At 34.4% G+C, this 23735-nt stretch overlaps 2 protein-coding genes across 8 annotated transcripts in view; one reads left to right on the top strand and one right to left on the bottom strand.

Moving 5' to 3' along the window:
* Positions 1-19881, top strand: part of LOC136849713 (uncharacterized) — a 35566-nt gene extending 15685 nt beyond the window's left edge. For 2 of the 7 annotated variants that reach the window (XM_067123086.1, XM_067123085.1), the window contains exons 3-5: positions 5996-6043; positions 14639-14694; positions 16754-19881. In XM_067123086.1, the coding sequence (XP_066979187.1) occupies positions 6008-6043; positions 14639-14694; positions 16754-17255 (594 nt within the window). In that variant the 5' untranslated portion in view covers positions 5996-6007 and the 3' untranslated portion in view covers positions 17256-19881. The other 5 variants (XM_067123083.1, XM_067123084.1, XM_067123081.1 and 2 more) reach the window with 5 other exon arrangements.
* A 3364-nt stretch (positions 19882-23245) lies between these two features.
* The window catches only part of LOC136849717 (C-type lectin domain family 17, member A-like), a 64257-nt gene continuing 63767 nt past the window's right edge, over positions 23246-23735 (bottom strand). The window contains exon 4 of the mRNA XM_067123090.1: positions 23246-23593. Within this exon, the coding sequence (XP_066979191.1) occupies positions 23355-23593 (239 nt within the window). The 3' untranslated portion in view covers positions 23246-23354. The remainder of the gene's footprint in view (positions 23594-23735) is intronic.

Genomic DNA, 23735 nt, shown 5'->3' on the forward strand with positions numbered 1-23735 from the left:
CATATCCGTCCTCACACTAACAAAACAACAAGACGCTAGGTCCAGATTATACAGTTTGAAGAGGTCACGACGAGTGACGGAACAGCTGTGGTGTTGTGTTTATAGTAAATGGAACAGAGAGTTAATCTTCCTTTTTTTTGTCCATCAACTGAATTTGGAAGAACGTAGATTCAGAAAATATTGTCATATTAATAAGAGGCTGATCAACAATCAAAAAGCCATAGAATTAAACATATATATAAAGAATATATAATTTGCATATATATATAATATATATATATATATATATATATATATATATATATATATATATATATATATATATATATATATATATATATATATATATATATTCAGTAAACTTGTTGAAATAATTATACTGTAATTTTATATATTTCCGCAATTAAAATAACAAAACGCAATTGTCTTTCAATTTCATCATCAGTCTTCTATTTACTACACGAGACATGATGACTGTTAACATTATTATTATCATCATCAACGACTTTGCAGATCAATTTCATCAGTTATGATGAACTATTAACAAGATCCACATTCTGCACTTGTGATCACTGAGGTGGTAACAACAGCCAGCATACATTCATACCTATTTATCTTCGAATCCACCTCTTAAGCCGGTTCTAGGTTTTGGATCTGGAAATATGCCTAATATAGGTACTGGTTCAGATCCAGATAATAATCCATATCAAGCGTCCAGAACTAAATCCTAACGGTTCTGGATCCATAACTATAAATCTTAGTGCTTTTCTTTTAGGATCTGGAACTAGTTCTCACTGTAAGCCCTGGATTCTAATCCGGGTCTTGGTCTTAATCAGCTCAGATAACGCAACGATAGTCGAAGAAGAGTTGAAAAAATAAAAATGAATAAGGAAAGAATGTCCGACTGTCGATTAGCGCAAGTTGCTAAACCACTAAGTTTTTTCAACGATTGGCAACCGTCTTTCTCAAACGCGAAGGGGGCGGGCTTTACGGCAATGTTTATATCTCGGGTTGTAGCTTAGTTAAGCCGCGGTCGGCTTGCAGCCTCTCGCTAGTCTGGCAGTCCAGCTCAGGGTCTCGGGCTGCAATCGGCAGCGATTAGGTAGGTTGTTGGGCTGCTGGCTCAGTCACGAATGAAGTTTCACGCGTTATAGACGTGGTCTCTCTCTGTCTCGCGGGAGATTTACTGTGCTTTGCATGAGGTGCTAAAACTCTGTCATCTCTCAATATATTCCCTTTTTAAGACCGTGTCGTCAGAACTGAACAATAGTGAGTAGTTTGTCATTACTTTAACATTTACATAATTGTCGTATAATTCGCAACTGGCATGACATATAGTATTTGATTACGAGTAACACAAAATAATTGGCGAGGTCGCGAAGTGTACACTGACGCCAGAGCTGGTATTGATGTTTTATTTTTATACTTGTCGGTAACTGACAACCATATATATACAGTATATATATATATATATATATATATATATATATATATATATATATATATATATATATATATATATATATATATATATATATATATGTTTATACGTATATGTGTGTGTGTTTGTTTTACGACTGCTTACATCACTACAGTTACACATTTTGAGCACGACCTGAGTTAAAGAAATGTAGGATTAGGAAAATGGCGCACTTGGAAGTGGGTTACTGTAATAATTACTATTGTTTTCAACGTTAACGGTATGTTGCCTCTATGTGAACTTTGTGAAGTGTTGTGATCAGATAGTGACCGGAGATTGTTTCCAGGTAAAGTGCAATTTTTGTGAGGTCTTAGTGCGTTTGAGGTATATAGCCACTTGCATATACTTCGACTTCCATGTTAGAATATTATATATATATATATATATATATATATATATATATATATATATATATATATATATATATATATATATATATTTTTATATATATATATATATATATATATATATAGACACATGTATATACATATAATTTCATATACGTATTTAACCTATTTCTCTTAAAAGGACTGGTTTCAGAGAAAAGCAAAACGAGGACATTTTATGTTCATTGAATGTTTTTTGGGTACAAATGTGAGGACAGTTTAATGCAACATTCATACCGCATCATACACCAACACACACATATACGTACACTGATATTATATATATACACACACAAACGGCTATGTATGTACGTCTGTGCTTCATAAACCAACACTCATTTATACATCCATTACACACATACACACACATATATATAGGCCTATATATGTATGTATGTATAAGTGTGTGAGTGGGTGTGTATGTATGTATATTTTGCCGTTCCCTCCAACATGTACGGTTACAGACTGCACTTATTTATAAGCCTGCAGGTTTCATACATGACATAATCCTCATCCGTATGCTATATACGCATAAACCTTTCTAAATTACATTTTTATACATATATTTCTGTTTAGTATTAACTCTATTTTCCATTAGTATTAACTCAGCATTTTCTTGGAGAAAATATGCTGGCCAATGGTCTAACAGAATTTGATGTATGTGTGTGCATGAAAAATGACGTCAAATTAGTATACTATGAATTTTATTTGGTAAATTTTAGTGACTGGCTTTTGAGTAGTTTTAGTTTCCATTAAAATCGTCGTCTCGTTTTTCACCACATGCAACTCAACACACACACACACACACACACACACACACACACACACACACACATACATACACATATATATATATATATATATATATATATATATATATATATATATATATATATATATATATATATATATATATGTGTGTGTGTGTAATAATAATGTCTGTGTGTGTGTGTGTGTGTGTGTAGTTGTAAAAGTCACAATGCCCTCTTAGCTATCTCGAATTCTTCGCGCTTTTTGGATACGCTTGTCACTACAAAGCCTTAAGATCCAAGTGCAAGAAATATGAAGAAGGCATTGTGGTTATTACAATTATATATGTATCTGGTAAAAAGTGACCAGTAGATTCTACATTATATACATACATATATAAACATATGTGTTTGTGTAGACATATGTGTATATATATTATATATATACATATATATATATATATATATATATATATATATATATTTATATATATATATATATATATATATATATATGTATATGATAATCTTGTAATATATTTTACACATATAATTTTTCTACTGTCGAATATTAAGTCACGAATAACCCATTTTTTATATATATATATATATATATATATATATATATATATATATATATATATATATATATACACATGTGTTTGTGTGATTATGTGTATATATATACATGTATATATATACATATATATGTGTGAATATATATAAATATATATATATATATATATATATATATATATATATATATATATATATATATATATATATATATATATATATATATATATATATATATATATATATATATATATATATATATATATATATATATACATACGTGTGATAATCTTGTGATATATTTTACACATGTCATTTTACTACTGTCAAATAGCAAGTCGCGAATAACCCATTTATAGGGAATTCACTTCACCTGGCGACAATTTTATGCCGAAAGTAAATGATATATGAGAGGAGGTTCACCTGCGTTGACCAGGATTCGAATCCGTGCCTTTTTTGGGAGGTTAGAACAAGGGTGTATTCAGCTTATAGGTTCGATTCCTGCCCAGGGTAGGGTGACTTATCATTTGTAGTGAATGTGATATTAAGTGGTTATTTGTTGCATGGTATTGGAAGCAGCCATTATAAAGAACTTTGAGCGGATTCGTTTCAAGGTAGTGTCTTCAGAAAATAAAGAAGGCAAAGATTACCTTCTTGTTTTATACCAATAAAATATGGGTCGCTGCACTTTTTAGTACGATCGGCGAAGCAACGTTGTGTCTGGTTACTACAAGGATGGGTAACCACAAAAAAAGAAGAATAACCAGGCGCCTTAACATATAAGTGCAGACAACCTCATCACAAAAATGTTGTTGAAACCGGAAGTTGCGCATCCTGCCATGAGGAAAAGACGCAATAAATGAGAAAACAATGATTAATTTGCTTTTTTATATATATATATATATATATATATATATATATATATATATATATATATATATATATATATATATGTATATGCATATATATATTTATTCGTATGTATGTATGTATATAATTTATTATATATATATATATATATATATATATATATATATATATATATTATACTGTATATATATAAACTACACACATACACACAGTACATATATATGTGTATATATATATATAATATAATATAATATATATGCATATATATATATATATATATATATGTATGTATATATATATATATATATATATATAATATATTTATATACATATACACACACATGTGTACATATATATATATATATATATATATATATATATATATATATATATACAGTACACATATACACATATATATATATATATATATATATATATATATATATATATATATATATATATATATATACATATAACACACACATTATATGAAAAATACAAGTCATTTATATATATATATATATATATATATATATATATATATATATATATATATTATATATATATATATATATATATATATATATATATATATATATATATATATATAAATGACGTATTGTTCATTCACTGTGGCGTATCCAGGTGTGCTTATTATTTGTATAGTTTTGGGTTTGTTGTTTGTTTTGCCTTGAAATATCCTCACCAGACGGAGAGGTCAGGCGATCGTCCGCGGCCATCTTATTTTCTTTATATGGACCTTATGTGTTTACGTTCCACATAGGGGTTTTCATAGGATGGGAGGGGCCAGTGGATTACAAGAGGTGGAACGTGATTGGTGGAACGCCTCAAAATGGCCGCCTTCCGTAGGTGGGGTCTCGACTCTCAAAGCTCTGAACTGTCAGTAGGGGACGGTAACGTGTGTCGTGTGGACGTAGGTCGAGAGAGAGAGAGAGAGAGCGAGAGCGAGACACCAAAGGTAAGAAGTGGAAAAAAGCCTCTGAAAGTTTCCCCCAAGTCCCTCATTATTTGGTGTCAGTGTCATTCGTATAATCCCTGCAGCATCAGTTTCTAAGGGGTGGCGAAATGTCCTGCCCATATTGCCTCATTCGACTGACGAAGGAAACGAAACAGCAGGTGCAGTTATCGATTTTCACCGGGCGCCACGGACGCATATTCTCCAACTGTATTATGGTTCGGGACCTAACCTGAAAAAAGCGGGACGCCACAGCTTAAAATGTAACCATAGAATCTTCTTGAAAATAATCTCAATATGTTTACCACGCCCAAAATACTTGATAACGTAGGCAGTAAAAACCGAGGCGCCCACTCGTCTGGCCGAACCATAATACAGTTGGGGAATATGCGCCCCCGGACTAAGTCCTGATGCAGGGTTCCGTGAAATTTTCCAGGACGCCTTACGGCCTCCTCTGGTGCATGTTTGTAACTTGGCACGGAAGGTGAGGAGGATGGGTCGATGAAAAGATATTTGGGACAGGTTTGGAATGCAGTGGCCACCTGTCGTCAGGTAACTACGTGGGGTGGGCGGTTTACTGAGGGACACCTTCGTGAAATTTGATGACAGTTACTGTGCTGCGTTAAAACGAGACGTGTTTGGGCCATTAATACGCTGGTCCATAATTATTTGGCTTTCTGGGTGGCAATTAATTTAAGGAAATTTGTATATATGTACGCTCACATTCCATAAAAAAAAAAAATCTTCCCAAATTGACCCTGTGCGCATTTTGAGGAGTGGAGTAAATTTCCAGAGATGAATTTAGGATTCCAAGTGTTCTTCAGAATTGCCGAGAGCACAAAACTGGACACAAACTACATGAGTTCATTTGTAGGCTTAATGAGTTACATTTACGCTAATTTTTATTCCCTTAAACGTTACCATAATCATACAAACACAAACCATTCTCTTTTTCTAGAAAACAATTGTGATGGACAAAACTCGCGGAGAAACAGTGATGTTGGAGGTAAAGTGAATTATTGTTTAATGTAATTTGATAAGGTTGCTGGTTTTCTCTTGTCTTTTTTTCTTCTTTCTGTGGAGTTTTTTTTTTTTTAACAGAACATTTGACTAACAAATATGGCATGAGCTAAAATAAAGCAAATGAGATGATAATTGTTACTAATGTTTTTTTTTATTCCTAATGTGGTGTTTCTTTTATTACTTATTTTTTAAATGCAGTATTATTATTATTATTATTATTATTATTATTATTATTATTATTATTATTATTATTATTATTATTGCTGTTGATGGTACTCTGAATTCAAAGGAATTGTTATCATAATAGTAATGATATATCTTATTTCCCACTAAAGCAGTTACTGTTGTTTTTGTCTTAGCTTTAATATTATGGTTGTTTTTTAGTTGTTGTTATTTTTAGTTTTGATTTGAAGACATGATATGAATTAGTGACAATAGCAACAGTACTAACACTATTTATTTTTATTTAGTGAACTAGTAGTTACTATTATAAATGTAATAAAATATGGTGTCGTAATGATGGGAAAGATAATAGTAATACTATTATTATTAATACTGATCTTGATTGTGTTTAGTTCTACTACTTTGGAATAAATATGACCCAAGAGCACTGGGAAGCTGTTATTAATGTTATTGTTGTTGTTGAACGCCCCGTCACGAAACAGAACCCCCGTAATTGTTATACGAGGACGAATTACAGGGTGAGAAAAGAGCTGTACCAGAATTACAGGGTGACCAATAAAAAACTATCTGAATTACAAGGTGGCAAAAATAGTTGTACCTGAATTACAGGGTTAAAAAAAATGAATTGAATTACAGGGTGATTAAAAAAGAACCATCTGAATTACAGCGTGACCAATTAAAAAAAAACTACCTGAATTACAGGGTGGCAAAATAACTGCATCTAAGAGAATTTGTCAGTGACACGGTGCATCGGGGACACTTGTCGTGTGGGGCCCAAAACGTTTTGGTCGAACGCCTTAGGCACTTTGTGCTTACATCATTCTCCGCTGATTATTATTATTATTTTTTTTTTCTTCGCCTTTTAAAACTTACTGACTTCTTGAACATGACGTACATAAAACCTGAAGATTGTACACTATGTATTTATGGATGTATATATATATATATATATATATATGTGTGTATGCTGTATGTATGTTGTATATATATATATATATATATATATATATATATATATATATATATATATATATATATATATATATATATATATATATTATATAGTTTGGATTTGAAGTTATTATATGAATGCTAATGTGTGTACTGTATGTATGTATGTTATATATATATATATATATATATATATATATATATATATATATATATATATATATATATATATATATATATATATATAATGTGTTTATTGTTTGTATTTGTGAATATGTAATTAATTATGGTAGTCCATTCTTTCGCCCTTGATGTTCTTTTGTATACCATATTTTGCTGCAACGTATCAGTAGGTGTGTCAACAGATATGAGCTTGCTCGTACAGATATATTTTCTCAGCATTAGGCCTTTTCTCTAACAGGGTGTGGCTCCTGGGAAAAGATGCTATAACGATCAAAGTATACACACACTTTTATATATATATATATATATATATATATATATATATATATATATATATATATATATATATATATATATATATATATATATATATGTTTGTGTGTGTGTCTTTTTCTCTCTGTATACACACACACACACACACACACACATATATATATATATATATATATATATATATATATATATATATATATATATATATATATATATATATATATATATATATATATGTGTGTGTGTGTGTGTGTGTGTGTGTGTGTGTGTGCGTGTCTGTGTGTGTTTGGATAGATGGGTAAGTAATCTTTGTCTTTGAGCCAATACACCAACCATGCACATGTCGTGACTACACCTGCATTCTTGGCAACATGACAGTGCATGCGTGCATGCGTTCATATACTCGATAATCCTACATCAGTTCAAGCAAGGGTTTGCAAGTCATCATACCCGTAAAAGGTTTTCGCTCGAGTAAAATACTTACGACTTGAACTGGCGGATTTTTCGAACTGCATTTCGATGAATCTAAGAAATCGAGTGTTTTTTTTGGTCAAAAGTAAGCTTTTCATTCTGCTTTTGTTTAAAAGTAGGTGGAAAGTCTACTGTCACTGGCCTTGGCAACGTGCTTATATAGCAGTTTCTGGCATTTGAAATTCTTTACCCAATATTCTTATCTCCGTAGGGGGGTAGTACCATCAGTGCACCTCACGTGCTGCACTGTAAGCATTACTTAAGATTTTTTTTCAGTCCCTTCGGACCCTAGCTGCAACCTCTTTCATTCCGTTTACTGTACCTCCGTTTATATTCTCTTTCTTCCATCTTACTTTCCACCCTCTCTTAACAGCTGACTCATAGGTCCCAGCGCTTGGTCTCTGGCCTAAATTCTATATTCCTATTCCCATTCCTAATATTCTTATGCAAAGAGATAACATTCTGGCATTCACAATGGTTTTAGAATTTCCGGTGCTAATGGCCTCCCCACCAACGAAGCTGGCGAACTGTTTAGCTTTTCCTGAAGCTGGCGAGCTGTTTAGCTTTTCCTGAAGCTGGCGAGCTGTTTAGCTTTTCCTGAAGCTGGCGAGCTGTTTAGCTTTTCCCTGTGGCTGTTATCCTGTCTGTCCTTCCGCACATCACAGCAACTCGGTACAAAAGTTAAGTATGTCTTAGTTTAACCAGACCACTGAGCTGATTAACAGCTCTCCTAGGGCTGGCCCGAAGGATTAGACTTATTTTATGTGGCTAAGAACCAATTGGTTACTTAGCAACGGGACCTATAGCTTATTGTGGAATCCGAACCACATTATACCGAGAAATGAATTTCTATTACCAGAAGTAAATTGCTCTAATTCTTCATTAGCCGGCCGGAGACTCTAACTCGGGCCTAGCGAGTGCTAGCCCACAACTCTACCGTCTCTGCCATCGAGGACTGTTCAAGGTACTTTTGTCAAACGTGGTACGAGGGCAGACCATCATGCATAGATGCCCATGTTCCGAGTGGGTGTTCGTATGTGTGAACTTACTTCATTATTAATGTTATCGTTTGGTAAGAACTTCACCTATAGTACACCTCACGTGGTGCATTATAGGCATTACTTAACGTTCTTTGCAGCGTCCCTTCAGCCCCTAGCTGCAATCTCTTTCATCCTTTTACTGTACCTCTATTCATATTCTCTTTCTTGCATCTTGCTGTCCACCCTCTCCTAACAATTGACTCATAGTGAAACTGCGAGGTTTTCCTCCTGTTACACCTTTCGAATCTTTTTACTGTCAATTTCCGTTTCAGCGCTGTATGTACAGTACTTTGGCCTAAATTCTACATTCCATACAGTAAAACTGTGGTTTCAGGTTCCGTAGAGTTTTATAAATATCTAACTGAAATTGTTGGCGTGCCTTCTCCACTAATGAAACCCCGTCAGATGACACGCTCAGTGATTTTGTGCCCTTGACCTACAATGGCTGCCATTGTATGCGTTAGTGTTTTATGAGCGCAACTACTTCAGGAGCAAATTGTCAGCGGTATTGACTTTGTCTTCGACAATTCATCGATCGGAATGGTCTTACAGAGGAGTTGGTCGACTGTTGAAAGACGACGTAGGCTATATTGCATGAGCAGTATTCTCCTTCTTATTCTTCTTCTTTTTATTATTATTCTTCTTCTTCTTCTTATTCTTCTTCTTCTTCTTCTTCTTTTTATTATTATTATTCTTCTTCTTCTTATTCTTCTTCTTCTTCTTCATATTAGGTTATCATTATTATTATAATTTTTTTTTTCTATCACAGTCATCCTATTCGACTGGGTGGTTATAGCGTGGGGTTCCGGGTTGCATCCTGCCTCCTTAGGAGTACATCACTTTTCTCACTGTGTGCTGTTTCTAGTAGCACACTTTTCTGCATGAGTCCTGGAGCGACTTCGGCATCTAGTTTTTCCAGATTCCTTTTTAGGGATCTTGGGATGGTGCCTAGTGTCCCTATGATTATGGGTACAATTTCCCATTATTATTATTATATTATTATTATTATTATTATTATTATTATTATTATTATTATTATTATTATTATTATTATTATTATTATTGAATAAAATGGCTGCATTGTGCAAATTGATTTTATAATGAGTTTTCTCAATTCTTATAATTCGCTTTTCCTGCACATCAATATTAGTCAGAAAAAAATGTGTATATATATATATATATATATATATATATATATATATATATATATATATATATATATATATATATATATATATACACGACAGGAAAAAATACCATCAGAACAATCTAAGAATTTACATCCAAGATTTCAGTCACCTTCTGTAAAAAGTTGAATAAAGAATTTCTGCTGTAAGAAATGTGCTGTTTTATCCATCGAAATGTGGACGTTGGCCAATTATTGACTGATAATGATGTGTAGGAAAAGCGAATTATAATGAGAATTGAGAAAACTCAGTATAGAATCAATTCGCATAATGCAGCCATTTTGTGCAACACAACTTGCCTCAAAGAGGGGTCTTCGTCCTTCTTATATTATTATTATTATTATTATTATTATTATTATTATTATTATTATTATTATTATTTATCGTCGTTGATCTCGGTATATGTCACATCCTTCAACGATCCTTGGCCTTAATAATGATTAAACTATCAATTTTGTTACCATTGTTTCGAAATTGAAAATAGAGTGGGATCATGAAGGGGTTACGAAAGTCCCAAAGCTTCACCAAAGTCACTGAAATGCGTCTGGTACGAAAGGGGAAAAAAAAGGAAAAAAATTCAACAAAACCTATAGAGCTTGGAATGAGATGGTGTAATTTTTGTTATTATTATTCTCATTGTCCTGTAATTAAGACCAATAAAACATTTCTTAGTTCACTGAGAGGCATAAAAGAAACCATACGATCGGCGAAGGTTTAATGAAGAGAGAGAGAGAGAGGAAGGTTTAATGAAGAGAGAGAGAGAGAGGAAGGTTTAATGAAGAGAGAGAGAGAGGAAGGTTTAATGAAGAGAGAGAGAGAGGAAGGTTTAATGGAGAGAGAGAGAGAGGAAGGTTTAATGAAGAGAGAGAGAGATTTTAACAAACATGAAAATTATCTGAATGAATGAGTCGCCGGACCGTCTGCCTACAGTTCTCAATGGCGTCGCCTCCGTCGTCCTCATCATTCCCCCTTCCCCTAGTCCTCCCTTCCTTCGCGTGTCTTGCTTCCTAGCGTTTATTACGTCTTTTTTTTTCCTCATTCCTCTTGAAGTATAGGTATCCCGACAAAGAAACACTGTACTCCATCAGCCGATATCCTGGGTATCACTTGCACACGCATGCAAACAAACACACACATATAAAATATACACATATATATATGTATATATATATACAGTAGTGATTATATTGTCAAGTCATTACATCATACTAAAAACTGATGCAATATCCCACCCGAGCAGTTGGAGTGTTGCGCCATTTGGGGCTTGACCGAAACGTTCTGGTGCGTCCCACGAAGCCAAGTAACACTGTTATTTCTTTTCACTAGATCTTTCCAAAACAATTTCCTTTAATTCCGTCCAATTAATACTATGATTACTATTATTCATGTGTACAAATAAAACATTTGAAATATTACCATTTCTTACACTATATTTGTGTTGTTTTAATCGAACAACCAGCGTCTTCCCAGTTTGTCCTACATAAGTTTTATTACAAAGCTACACGGAATCTTATAAATACATCCTGTTCCATTTCCCTGTGAATTTCTAACTAGCAAGTTTCTAATAGTTCCTAGTGTTTTAAACACAACGTTGTGGCTTGGCTTGTCTCGGGGTCTTACTAAAACAAGTATAAAAAGGAAGCACTAAAAGATATTTGTTTTCGAACTTTTCAGCTTTCGTCAGTCCATAAAACGTTTTTCTATATTATATATATATATATATATATATATATATATATATATATATATATATATATATATATATATATATATATATATATATATATATATCAAGATTTGTGGGCATACTTGGATAACTATTACGTAATGATTTTCTGCCTCACACCATTGGCCAGTAAGGTGCGCCTCGCCAGACCAGAATACGCGTAACAAGTTGCAACGTGTTCTCGTGAGCGAACGTTCGCCACGTATCAGAATCGGGGAAAAAATACGTATCAGACATCCATCGCAGTGAATCACCATATTCATCTGCACCTGTTTTTGACTGCAACCTGTTTGATAAATACGTGTTTGTTTGTTTGTTGTATGAAATGAGGGTGAATGTCATTCGAAAGAATATTACAATTTCATCTTATTTCGTCCCTCTTATACAGTATATATATATATATATATATATATATATATATATATATATATATATATATATATATATATATATATATATATATTTATTATGTACACATTGCACACACACACACACACATTATGTAATATATATATATATATATATATATATATATATATATATATATATATATATATATATATATATATATATATATATATATATATATATATATAAGATGGATGGAATAAGATGAAATTCTGATATTCTTTCAAATGACATTCACCCTCATGTCAAACAACAAACAAACAAACACGTATTCGTCAAACAGGTTGCAGTCTATGGTGATTCACCGCGATGGATGTCTGATACGTGTTTTTTTCCCCAGTGACGTCACGGGGTCCCCAAATAAGGTATTCCTCCCAATTCTGATACGTGGCGGACGTTCGCTGACGAAAACTTGTTGCAACTTGTTACCCGCGTTCTGGCCAGGCGAGGCGCACCCTACTGGCCCACGGTGTAAGTCAGAAAATCATTTCGTAATAGTTATTCCACTATGCCCACAAATCTTGGACATATTCATGAACAAAGCAGAGTACGGTGTATGAGTATCATGCGTTTAGATACGTAATTGCGTGCGTATATAGGGGTAGTCTTTGTATGTATTGCACAGGACGCTTCTAATGTATGAATAGCATCTGCGTGATCCTGGATACACCATACTGTAATAGAGTTATTTAGTAACAAATTTAGCTTTCTGTACCAGTAAGCATCCGCATTGAGTATTGTCACATACATACAAACATACATGCATACATTATATATATATATATATATATATATATATATATATATATATATATATATATATATATATATATATATGTATATGTGTGTGTGTGTGTGTGTGTGTGTGTGTGTGTGTGTGTCATTTTATTAATATTCTTGATAATTCAGGAGCAAGACATTCAGAATCTATAAGATTTTGTACACGAAAACAATCAGAAAATTTATGATTGTAGGTGTCTGTTTTGGAAAGGAAATGTTATGGCGTATTTGCAAACATAAATATTCCAATCTGACCTTTCTGGGAGAACGTACAAGCTCCTTTTAGCTGAAGACGCCTTTTGTCTCTGCTAGCATCAAAATTCTCCGTAGGACGGCAGTGCCTTCAGTGCACCTCACACGGTGCACTGTAGCCATTACTTAAGGTTCTTTGCAGCGTCCCTTCGTCCCCTAGCTGCAACCCCTTTCGATCCATTTACTGTACCTCCGTTAATATTCTCTTCGTTCCATCTTACTTTCCAAATTCTCCTGACAATAGTTTTCATAATGCAACTGCGAGGTTTTCCTCCTGTTTTACTCCCAGGTTCCCCTGTCACCGCTGGATGACCTCATAGGTCTCAGCGCTTGGCCTTTGGCCTAAATTTTATATTCCATTCCTTTCATAGAATCAAATCTGTTGTATTTTTGACGCGTTCCTCTTCAACTGACGTGTCCTGGCGGATATAAATACACCATTCTCTCCCCCACAAACCCCACCAAAGCCGCTAGTTGACTTCGCTGGTTCCTTTGTCAATTTTGAGTTACTAAAATAATTTTTTGCGTAATTTAGTTTCGGTACTGGATCATTAGCTGGTTGTTAGCCCACTCCCAGTCCGGCTTCTGACTCTCTCACGTGCGGGGCGATGGTGCCGTCAGTGCACCTCATGCGGTGCATTGTAGGCATTGCTCAAGTTTCTTTGAAGCGTCCTAAGCTGCAGGTCCCGTTGCTAAGTAACCAATTGGTTCTTAGCCACGTAAAATAAGTCTAATCCTTCGGGCCAGCCCTAGGAGAGCTGTTAATCAGCTCATTGGTCTGGTCAAACTAAGGTATACTCAACTTAACTTTCAGCTCCTAGCTGCAATCCCTTTCGTTCCTTTTACTGTACCTCCGTTCATATTCTCTTTCTTCCATCTTACTTTTCACCCTCTCCTAACAATTGGTTCACAATGCAGCTGCGATGTTTTCCTCCTGTTGCATGTGTCCTAAGGCTTGACCTTTGGCCCAAATTCTATACTCTGTTCTGTTTTCTCTTAACTCTTTGTCTCCTGAAACGTTGGTCGTTGGCACTCATAAATGTGTGTAATATCTGTTTTATGAAATGATGATTCAAATAAAATGAAAATTATGTTAAAAGTTTTCCTTTTTTTTTCTCCTACAGATGTCTAAAGATACCGGCTCGCCTCCTTTGGACTTCTACGACGTCATGGAGGATCAGTAAGTAACTCATTGCTTGATAATCTCTCTCTCTCTCTCTCTCTCTCTCTCTCTCTCTCTCTCTCTCTCTCTCTCTCTCTCTCTCTCTCTCTTCGCGCGTATACACTCACGCGCACACACACACATATATACAGTATATATATATTATATTATAATATATATGTGTGTGTATTTACTATTCTTTCAAAACCTAAAGTCATTTAATAACTTGAATAGAAATACATTACAATAATACTAATAAAATTATTATTATTATTATTATTATTATTATTATTATTATTATTATTATTATTATTATTATTATTATTATCATCGACCGAAAGGAAGAGGTCAAAGTACACCTTGAAATCTCAGAATAATTTGTATGAAATAAAAGAAAAAAATATACAGTTAACGAAAAACCTCAAGTTCTGAAACGCCAATTAAAGTCACCTTAGGATAAAGAAAGAAATACGATTACAGAAACAAATGACAGTGAAAAGCTGCAGTTGATGATAATTACTAGATTTTGGAACTGAATGACTGATTTATGTCACATTCTTTCCTCTAATGTCAGTCTGGCGATCTTGTTTACAGAACAGAAAGTTTTATTCCGCAGGGGGTTAGCGCCGTCAGTGCACCTCATGCGGTGCACTGTAGGCGTTACTTAGTGTTATTTGCAGCCTGCAACCCCTTTTCCTTCCTTTTACTGTACCTCCTTTCATACTCTCTTTCTTTCATCTTACTTTCCACCCTCTCCCAACAATTAATTCAGTGTGCAACTGCGAGGTTTTCCTCCTGTTACACCTTTCAAACCTTTACTGTCAATTTCCGTTTCAGTGCTGAATGACCTCACAGGTCCCAGTGCTTTGCCTTTGGCCTAAATTCCAAATTCAATTCAACTCAACAGAAAGTTTGATTGCAGATAAAATCTACTTTTAATTTCTGCGGTGTGCCTTCGTGTTTTATTCCTCGTCAGTAAGAAAATTATTATTATTATTATTATTATTATTATTATTATTATTATTATTATTATCATTATTATTATTATTATTATTTCCAGTGCCGCAAATAAAGACTTACTAATACGGGAGGGTGTTAGCACAGACAAAAATGTTACCTTGGAGTTTTTTATACTTATTATTGTTTGAATAATGACTGACTCATGTTTTATTGTTGCAAACGCACCTTATACTCTTTGCTTGCCACAGAGTTGCAACTCCAACGTCCTTTTATTTTTGTAGATTACAGCCTCGTCAAGGAAAAGCACCGTTATGTTCTATATAGGTTGCAGATTTATACATATAAAAAATACTTGTGGACTGAGAATTTATGTACATACGTGTTTGTCATGCGTTTCTTTGCTTTATGGTGGTAGTCACTGTCGCCTTCGCCTACAGTGCTTGTATCTACAGTATATCTTGAATGGCATAAGGTTTATTTAGTCGAGAAGGTACACCAAAATGTAGATTAGTGGTATACCTTTAAAACCTCATAATAAATAGATTTAGGCTTATTTATACATGTTCACACCGACACCTACTAACATACACATACATACAGTGTATATATATATATATATATATATATATATATATATATATATATTATACATATATACATATATATATATATATATATATATATATATATATATATATATATACATATATATATATATATATATATATATATATATATGTGTGTGTGTGTGTGCGTGTGTGTGTGTGTGTTTGTGTGTGTATTGAATCCTGTCTTTGAACTTGCGTGAAATATTTTTACTTTGTATTTAATTTTTGCTTTCACCGATGCCCTTATTCTGTTTTTGTTTTTCTCTCCCTTTCAAAGAGCCCTTGAAAGAAAAACACCAAGTATTGCTGTGTTCACAGGCGTGTGTGCAAAAGTAAAATGCATGCCCTCTGTGTATATACAGTATATACTGTATATATATTTATATATATATATATATATATATATATATATATATATATATATATATATATATATATATATATATATATGTAAATAATCTCTGTGTTTATATAAGTGGGTTTAACTTATTCCTTTTTTTTCGTTACAGACAACTCGACGATTTCATAACAATTTACACTGAAAGTCCACTCGCCGTAGAACCCGGCTTAACTGCTGATGACATTTCATTAATAGGGAGTAGGGAATCTCATACGATGCGATCATATTCTCAGAGCAACTGGACTTCAACAGCAACCCCAAGATACCCTCGTTCCCCCGAGAGTAACGCTCAAAACACTGAAATGAGCTATAGGCCATATACCCCCGGGAATAACCCCGCCGGGGAACGCGCGATTTTTGGCCAGCGCGCAGAAAGTGGAGGGCGCGGTTTCGCCGAGTCCTTCGGATATGGTGGGGATTGTCACATCGGCCATAATCCTCAGAATCAGCAGGCCACATCGCATCCCAGAGAAACGGGTCGTCGGCAAAGAAGGGAGGAGCGTCATCAGACCACTGGTGGATACGGCGGTCATCAAGGGGAAGGACCACGACGCCACCCGCCTTCCTTCCCTGGTGATGGGGGAATGGATGAACGTCGAAGCTTTCGCTAAATGTCTGGGCAACTTTGGAGCCCCCGGGTGGTTTTGCGTTTCAAGTGAGACATTAAGTTATCCCTGAATATTGCTACCTTCCTTAAATATCGAAAGAAACGATGGTTACCGTTCTTTTCTGGAGATACAAAAATTTAGTAAGAATTTCCCGTTATGGAAATGTCTGACAATTAGATTGTGTTCATTTCAAAATTACCAGGTAAAGTTGTTATTATACATTCAACTTTATCCTTTGCATACTTAACTTAGTAACCTTGTCTCAGAATTACTGCTGTTTTCCATTCCACTGGAAAAGCACGTTAATTAGCAGGATACAATGTTAAAATTAAATATGCAAATCAGAAAAATTGAATTAATGATAAAGTTTTATCTGGCGTTGGTAATCCACTTAGCTCGTTCACGTTAACCTGGCGATAACATTGCACTATTCATTGTTCCTTTTTTTATTCTTTTATTTTTTATTCTTTAATCCTTGTATCCCTGTCGCACTGGAATGCCAAATCCACTTGCAGCCCAATCAACTCCTTTGACAGGAGCGGGTGCTGACCGAGTCTCCACCCAAGTCCTAGATAGAGGTGATGTTTGTATGGCCATTTCTCTTTGCGCGCTTTCCACGGTTGGAAAGATCGCTTCGCACGGGTACCAGGAAGTGTGCAGTTATCTGCACTTTGTCACTGATGTTGGCCGCATGACGTTAGACGGTGACAGTAAACGTACCCTACTTGACGCGAAGCGTTTTGCTACAGACATGTACCGGCAAAGATTTAATACATACCATATACAGTAGAAGCGAAGTTAGTTAGAAACGCGTATATATCTGCCATTTTCGTCCTAAGAAGAGTTCGGTGTACCTCGGTACATTTTGGATAAAAAAAAAAAAAAAAAAATTCTCTGTTGACCACGTTCGTGTTCTTCCCGTTCGTTGCAGGAAAGAAAAGGTGAATTATTGAAAGTCTTACGAAAAGAATGTTTGCTACATTTACTGAAGTAGATACACAATGGCCGGTCACTCTGTTTCTTTGCAGAAGAATGTACCCAAGAACGAGGACCACCGTGACTTCTAGGAATTTCCTGTGAGTATAGAAGAAATATCTAAAAATTTTAAACACTGCTTAGTCGGGATGCGTGGTGAAATTTTTGTGTATTAATATGTATAATTAGAATAAATTCTTATGTACTATACAAAAATTCATACATATTTACAGTTTACATATTTAAAAATAAAATGGTTTTAGTGGCTTTAAACATATATATCCAGTATACTTTAATACACCGATATATATATACATATATATATATATATGTGTGTGTGTGTGTGTGTGTTTGTTATAGTGTATAGTTCAACCAAAAGTCAGTTTGGTGAATAGGGCTTTTCAGTGTCTAGAGGTGCTGTGAAGGTTGCAAAAAATAATTAATTTTTTTACCACCTTTTAAATTAGTTCGTTTTATATCCTTAACATTGTAATTCTAATTTAAATTCGCACCGTTTGTCCTACGAATGAATATTGAAGGATGTCATTCCTACGAAATAAGACATTTTCCGCACGTTTAGACAACGATTTCACGCACCTAAACGACTGAAAGTTGGAATGTTTTGTTTGTCCTGAGTTTGCCAAGCACATTACTTTTACTTTTATCGTTACTCCAAGTTTGTTGTTATGGGACGGTGATAATTTTACTGAATTATATCTTAGCATTACTTTATTCAAACTACGAAGTGCCTTACTGCTCATTATTTCAAGTCGAAAATAGTTTATCGCCCTCAGTATTCAGCGCCAGACTACCCGAGCGAAGAATACCTGGATTACAACATATGCTGTCTTTAATAGCTAGCTAATTAATCTCTCACTATGACTTATGAAAGAAATTCTCAAATTTCAAATATTGGTCAGAATAAATACTGAAAACTGAGGTAGAGTTTTCTTTTAATTTTTGCTTGTTAAAATTGTCATGAATAAATGTATTAAAGTTAAAAAATCTGAAGATAGGCTAACTGCCGAAAACTCTATAGGAAGAGAAAAAATTGCTTTTATATGAAGTATATTAGAATGAATTTTTTTTTTTTTTTGTGAAAAAATTCGAGGACAATTTAAGGAATTGTAGGTTTGGTAAGGTAATACGATTTATTGTTTTATGGGATTTTGCTTTAGAATTAAATTTTTATATTTGAAAAATTGGAAGACATTTAATGATAATGGAGGTATTAGAATTTATTATGTTTTATGTGGTTTTGTTTTCATTTGTAGTTTTTGAAAATGGAACTGGATTTCATTTGATGTTGATGAAAAAGAAGTGGTTATATAGTTGCAATGGAATTGGTTTTATTTGAAGTTAATAAAACAGAAATTATTATGTAGATGAAACAGAACTGCTTTTTATTTAAACTAAATGAACTTGTTATGTAGTTGAAACGGATTTTTTTTCTTGAAGTTGATGTTGAGTTGAAACAGAATTAGTTTTTATGTGAAGTTGATGAAACAGAAATTGTTATATGGTTGAAATGGAATTGGTTTTTATTTACAGTTGATGAAACAAATTGTTATTTGGTTGATTTTTATTTTTTGTCTTATTTGTTGCCTTGGGGCAATGTGATATTGTTTAATTAAAATAAATTGTATCCAGTTAATAGTGCTCTTTTCTTTAATTCCTAGGTCAAAGGGAAAACCTGATATTACTATTTCTGTGTACAGCATGGTTTTCAGTTTAAAAAGTATAATCAGAAGTCTGTAACATTCGTTTTTAAAAAAAGAACTGCGTATGATGTTGACTGATTACCAAAAATTTGCAATTATTTTTCCAGTCTAAGGCTGGCAATGAGTAAGTTGTTTCCCCCTAAGCAGGGATGGAATCAGAAGGGAAAAAAAAGCCAACAGCCACTGTCACATTCATCCTCTCACCCTACAAACAGACTGTTCAGGGAGAGAAGGCTGTCTGTTACGTAATTTGCTAAACCATAGTGAAAGGGTATGGTATAGGCTGTTGGAGAGATGCCTGGTAAGAGAGTGGCATGCTGGAGCCATTAAATCGGGTAAGACTACAGCATCATTTCAATCCCAAGAAGTATCGAGAGAGCAGATGGAGAAATTACCAGACGTGGAAGATCTTAAGATGGGTTTTCATATGGTATGCCTTGAAATATAACGAATACGAACGCTACCTCAGGGCCATGCGTGTCAAAATGTCAAAATAATGCTAGTGCGAATTTCCGCCTGAATATAGGCTCAGAAAAGAGAGACTTTAGAAATTGTGTTGCTTATGGCAAGTCTATGTCTGCAAAGTTAGAGGAAATGAGCCCCTTAGAGTCTTCAGGGAACTTAAGATGCAGGGAACTGCATGAGCTCAAGTTGCAGGGAACTGCATGAGCTAAAGTTGCAGGGAACTGCATGAGGTCAAGTTGCAGGGAACTGCATGAACTTAAGTTGCAGGGAACTGCATGAGCTCAAGTTGCAGGGAACTGCATGAGCTCAAGTTGCAGGGAACTGCATGAACTTAAGATGCAGGGAACTGCATGAACTAAAGTTGCCGGGAACCGCATACTGTAAACTTAGATACCAGGGCCAGTTTCACTCACAATCGATTATATTTTCTCAACAACCAGATAAATAGACATTTTTTTTTTAAACTTTCATAACGCCATTTCCATGGGTATGAAATGCAACGTACAAATACTAAATATTCTTAGCATTTCCGGTGAAACTGCCGATAACAGGTGACAATGTCAACGGCGACTGTTTGGTTGTCAGCTTCACCCTCGGATTCGATCCCAGCTTTCTGGAATTCGCGTCATCCTCTTGTTAAGGTATGCAGATCCCACGACTGCTGCCAAGTCATATATATATATATATATATATATATATATATATATATATATATATATATATATATATATATATATATATATATATATATATATATATATAGTCTCCTTATAGTGATGAGCTCTACTTAGGAACCACATTTATGAATGACAAAGGAATCACACCTGGAAATAACGGACCTATAAGAACATAACTCACAAATATTACGGGCAAGAAAAGGAGTCTCAACACGCGTCTTGCCCGAAGGTACTCATGTAACAGGATCTGTCGGATGCAACATAAAGAAGCTAAGAGAAGAATTTATCTGGCAGTTCCAGGCGACCTCCTCATTTAGAATGATTTACTCTTGTTCAGACTTACCTTTTCATGGATAAAATCCAAAAAATTTTGGCGAGTTTCCTGCACACAGTCAGGACTAGAATCTTTATGTGAAAAGTGGACAGACACTTCAGTCAATAGCTGTTATCATCAAAATGACAAACAAACTGACCGACTTTGCACAGACGACGTCTCACTCTAAGCCTCAGTTTACCAAAAAAGTGAAGGTGCGGTAGGTTCCCGCTTGTGAAAAGGAACGCTCATGCTCTCAATGAATCGCTACCGTCCAATAAGTATGAGGTCTATTAATCCTGTCATTGATTGCCATCTGATTATTTCCATCTGTTCGTTTTACGTGCTGTGCTGTACGTAGGGCACGTACATGTCGGGTAAACGAGCCATAGGTTTCCTTAAAGCATCGCACTTTTTTTTTTTTTGTAATTTCTAGCGGTTGTCGAAATGGAGCAGTCAGAGACTTGACCAAACGTAAAGCGAGAGGAAATGTGAATGATGGTGATTAGTTGGCCCGAACTTTCGAAGATGGCAGCACAAACTTGGTTGACCGAATGAGAATTTTGAATGACTCAGTCGAGATAAGACTTACACAACTTGAGATACAGGCTTCCCCCCCCATTCGCCCCGCCCCTCCCCCCTCTCTCTGTTTCGCTCTCTCTTTCTTAATGCGTATCTATTCAGTTACAATAAGAGCTGTATATCTCAATGGTGGTATTTCATTTAAAAAAATCTTGTTGCCTGTAAACTCTAATGTGTATAATTCTAAGTAAAAGCTAAAACAAGAGAGAGCGTTAATATGGAGTATATTAACGTATTCTCTGTTTCGCTCTCTTTTTCTTAATGCGTATCTATTCAGTTACAATAAGAGCTGTATATCTCAATGGTGGTATTTCATTAAAAAATCGTCTGTAAGCTCTAATATGTATAATTCTAAATAAAAGCTAAAACAAGAGAGAGCGTTAATATGGAGTACATTAAACGTATTATTGCCACGGGAACAATTAATTTGTTTTATTTCTTTAGACTTTGCGCATCACTGTCCCCTGTATTCTTACTTTCCCAGCGATTACGGATGGTCATATTTTTCTTCATTACCAGTGCTTGCCAAAGTCGGTAACTCAGTAATTAAATAATATTTTAAATTTTTTATGTTCTTACTACTGGTACCATTTTTTTACTATGCATAATTTTACGTTTTCTAATATTATCAACCCAATATTAGCATCATACTTTCTGGTTAGGCGGAATTATGAAATAATTGGATATTTTCCTTCCTCATAAAACAGTACGAGAGAATTTTCTTCGTTGTACTTTGCAACAGAATATTTACGAAATTTTTCGGATTATGAGCATCGGTGGCACCATGCTTAATGTTATCATTTCTGCTTACAAAAATCAAAATCATGATCATTCTACTTCTGTTCAACAATATTGGTAACAAAATATAAATAGGTATCCGTTTACCAGCACTGGAAACTTTTTTCACAGTTATTTGTAACTCAAAATCAGTAATTTTCTGTTTGCACCAATAACTCGGCCATTATAATCAGCTTTTAACCAGAACGGGGGAAATGGCATAATTATAACTTTTACGTTACCAGTATTAGTAACGGTATTTATAGTTATCCATGAAATTTTGGCAAGAAAATAATTCTGGTGTCCTGCGGTCTAACGTATTTGACATAATAATAATTATAATTTTCTAATTACCAACGTTTGTAACAGAATATAACTTTGTTAGCAAAATTCGGCAAGATTCTGTTCACTTGTTCTGATTTTAGAATCAAGTTACAATATGGCTAAAACGTTATCTTCAAAGGAGACAATGAACAACATAAATATATCTGCATTAGGCCATTTTATTATCATAATCTAAAAAAAAAAAAAACCGATCTTGACATAAAAGTCTTCATAGACGCCATCCAATTTTACATAGGACTAATCCTCACTAATTATTCAATCCAGTGACACCCAGCTGACACACAGACATGACGGCGGTATCGCAGGGGCGGTCGATAAAATACCCATCCTTGTAGAAACCCATGCAGTCTTGGTCGCCGATGCCCTCCGGGTCACCGGGCCTCCAGAAGGGCACGCCCATGGCGATCGGGGTCGAGTCCAGCCAGTACCAGGAGCCCTCCTCTCCGTGGTCGGTTCCTCCAAGATGGAAGCCTAGGGATACGTTGTCTTAGAGAAAAAAAAAATAGGAAAAAATTAGGTCTTTAAATTTACACTGATATAGGAAGATAAATTGGCATAACTGCATTGAACTTTATTATTATTATTATTATTATTATTATTATTATTATTATTATTCAGAAGATGAACC

The sequence above is a fragment of the Macrobrachium rosenbergii genome, chromosome 21 (assembly GCF_040412425.1).
Source record: "Macrobrachium rosenbergii isolate ZJJX-2024 chromosome 21, ASM4041242v1, whole genome shotgun sequence".
In the NCBI taxonomy this organism is placed as follows: domain Eukaryota; kingdom Metazoa; phylum Arthropoda; class Malacostraca; order Decapoda; family Palaemonidae; genus Macrobrachium; species Macrobrachium rosenbergii.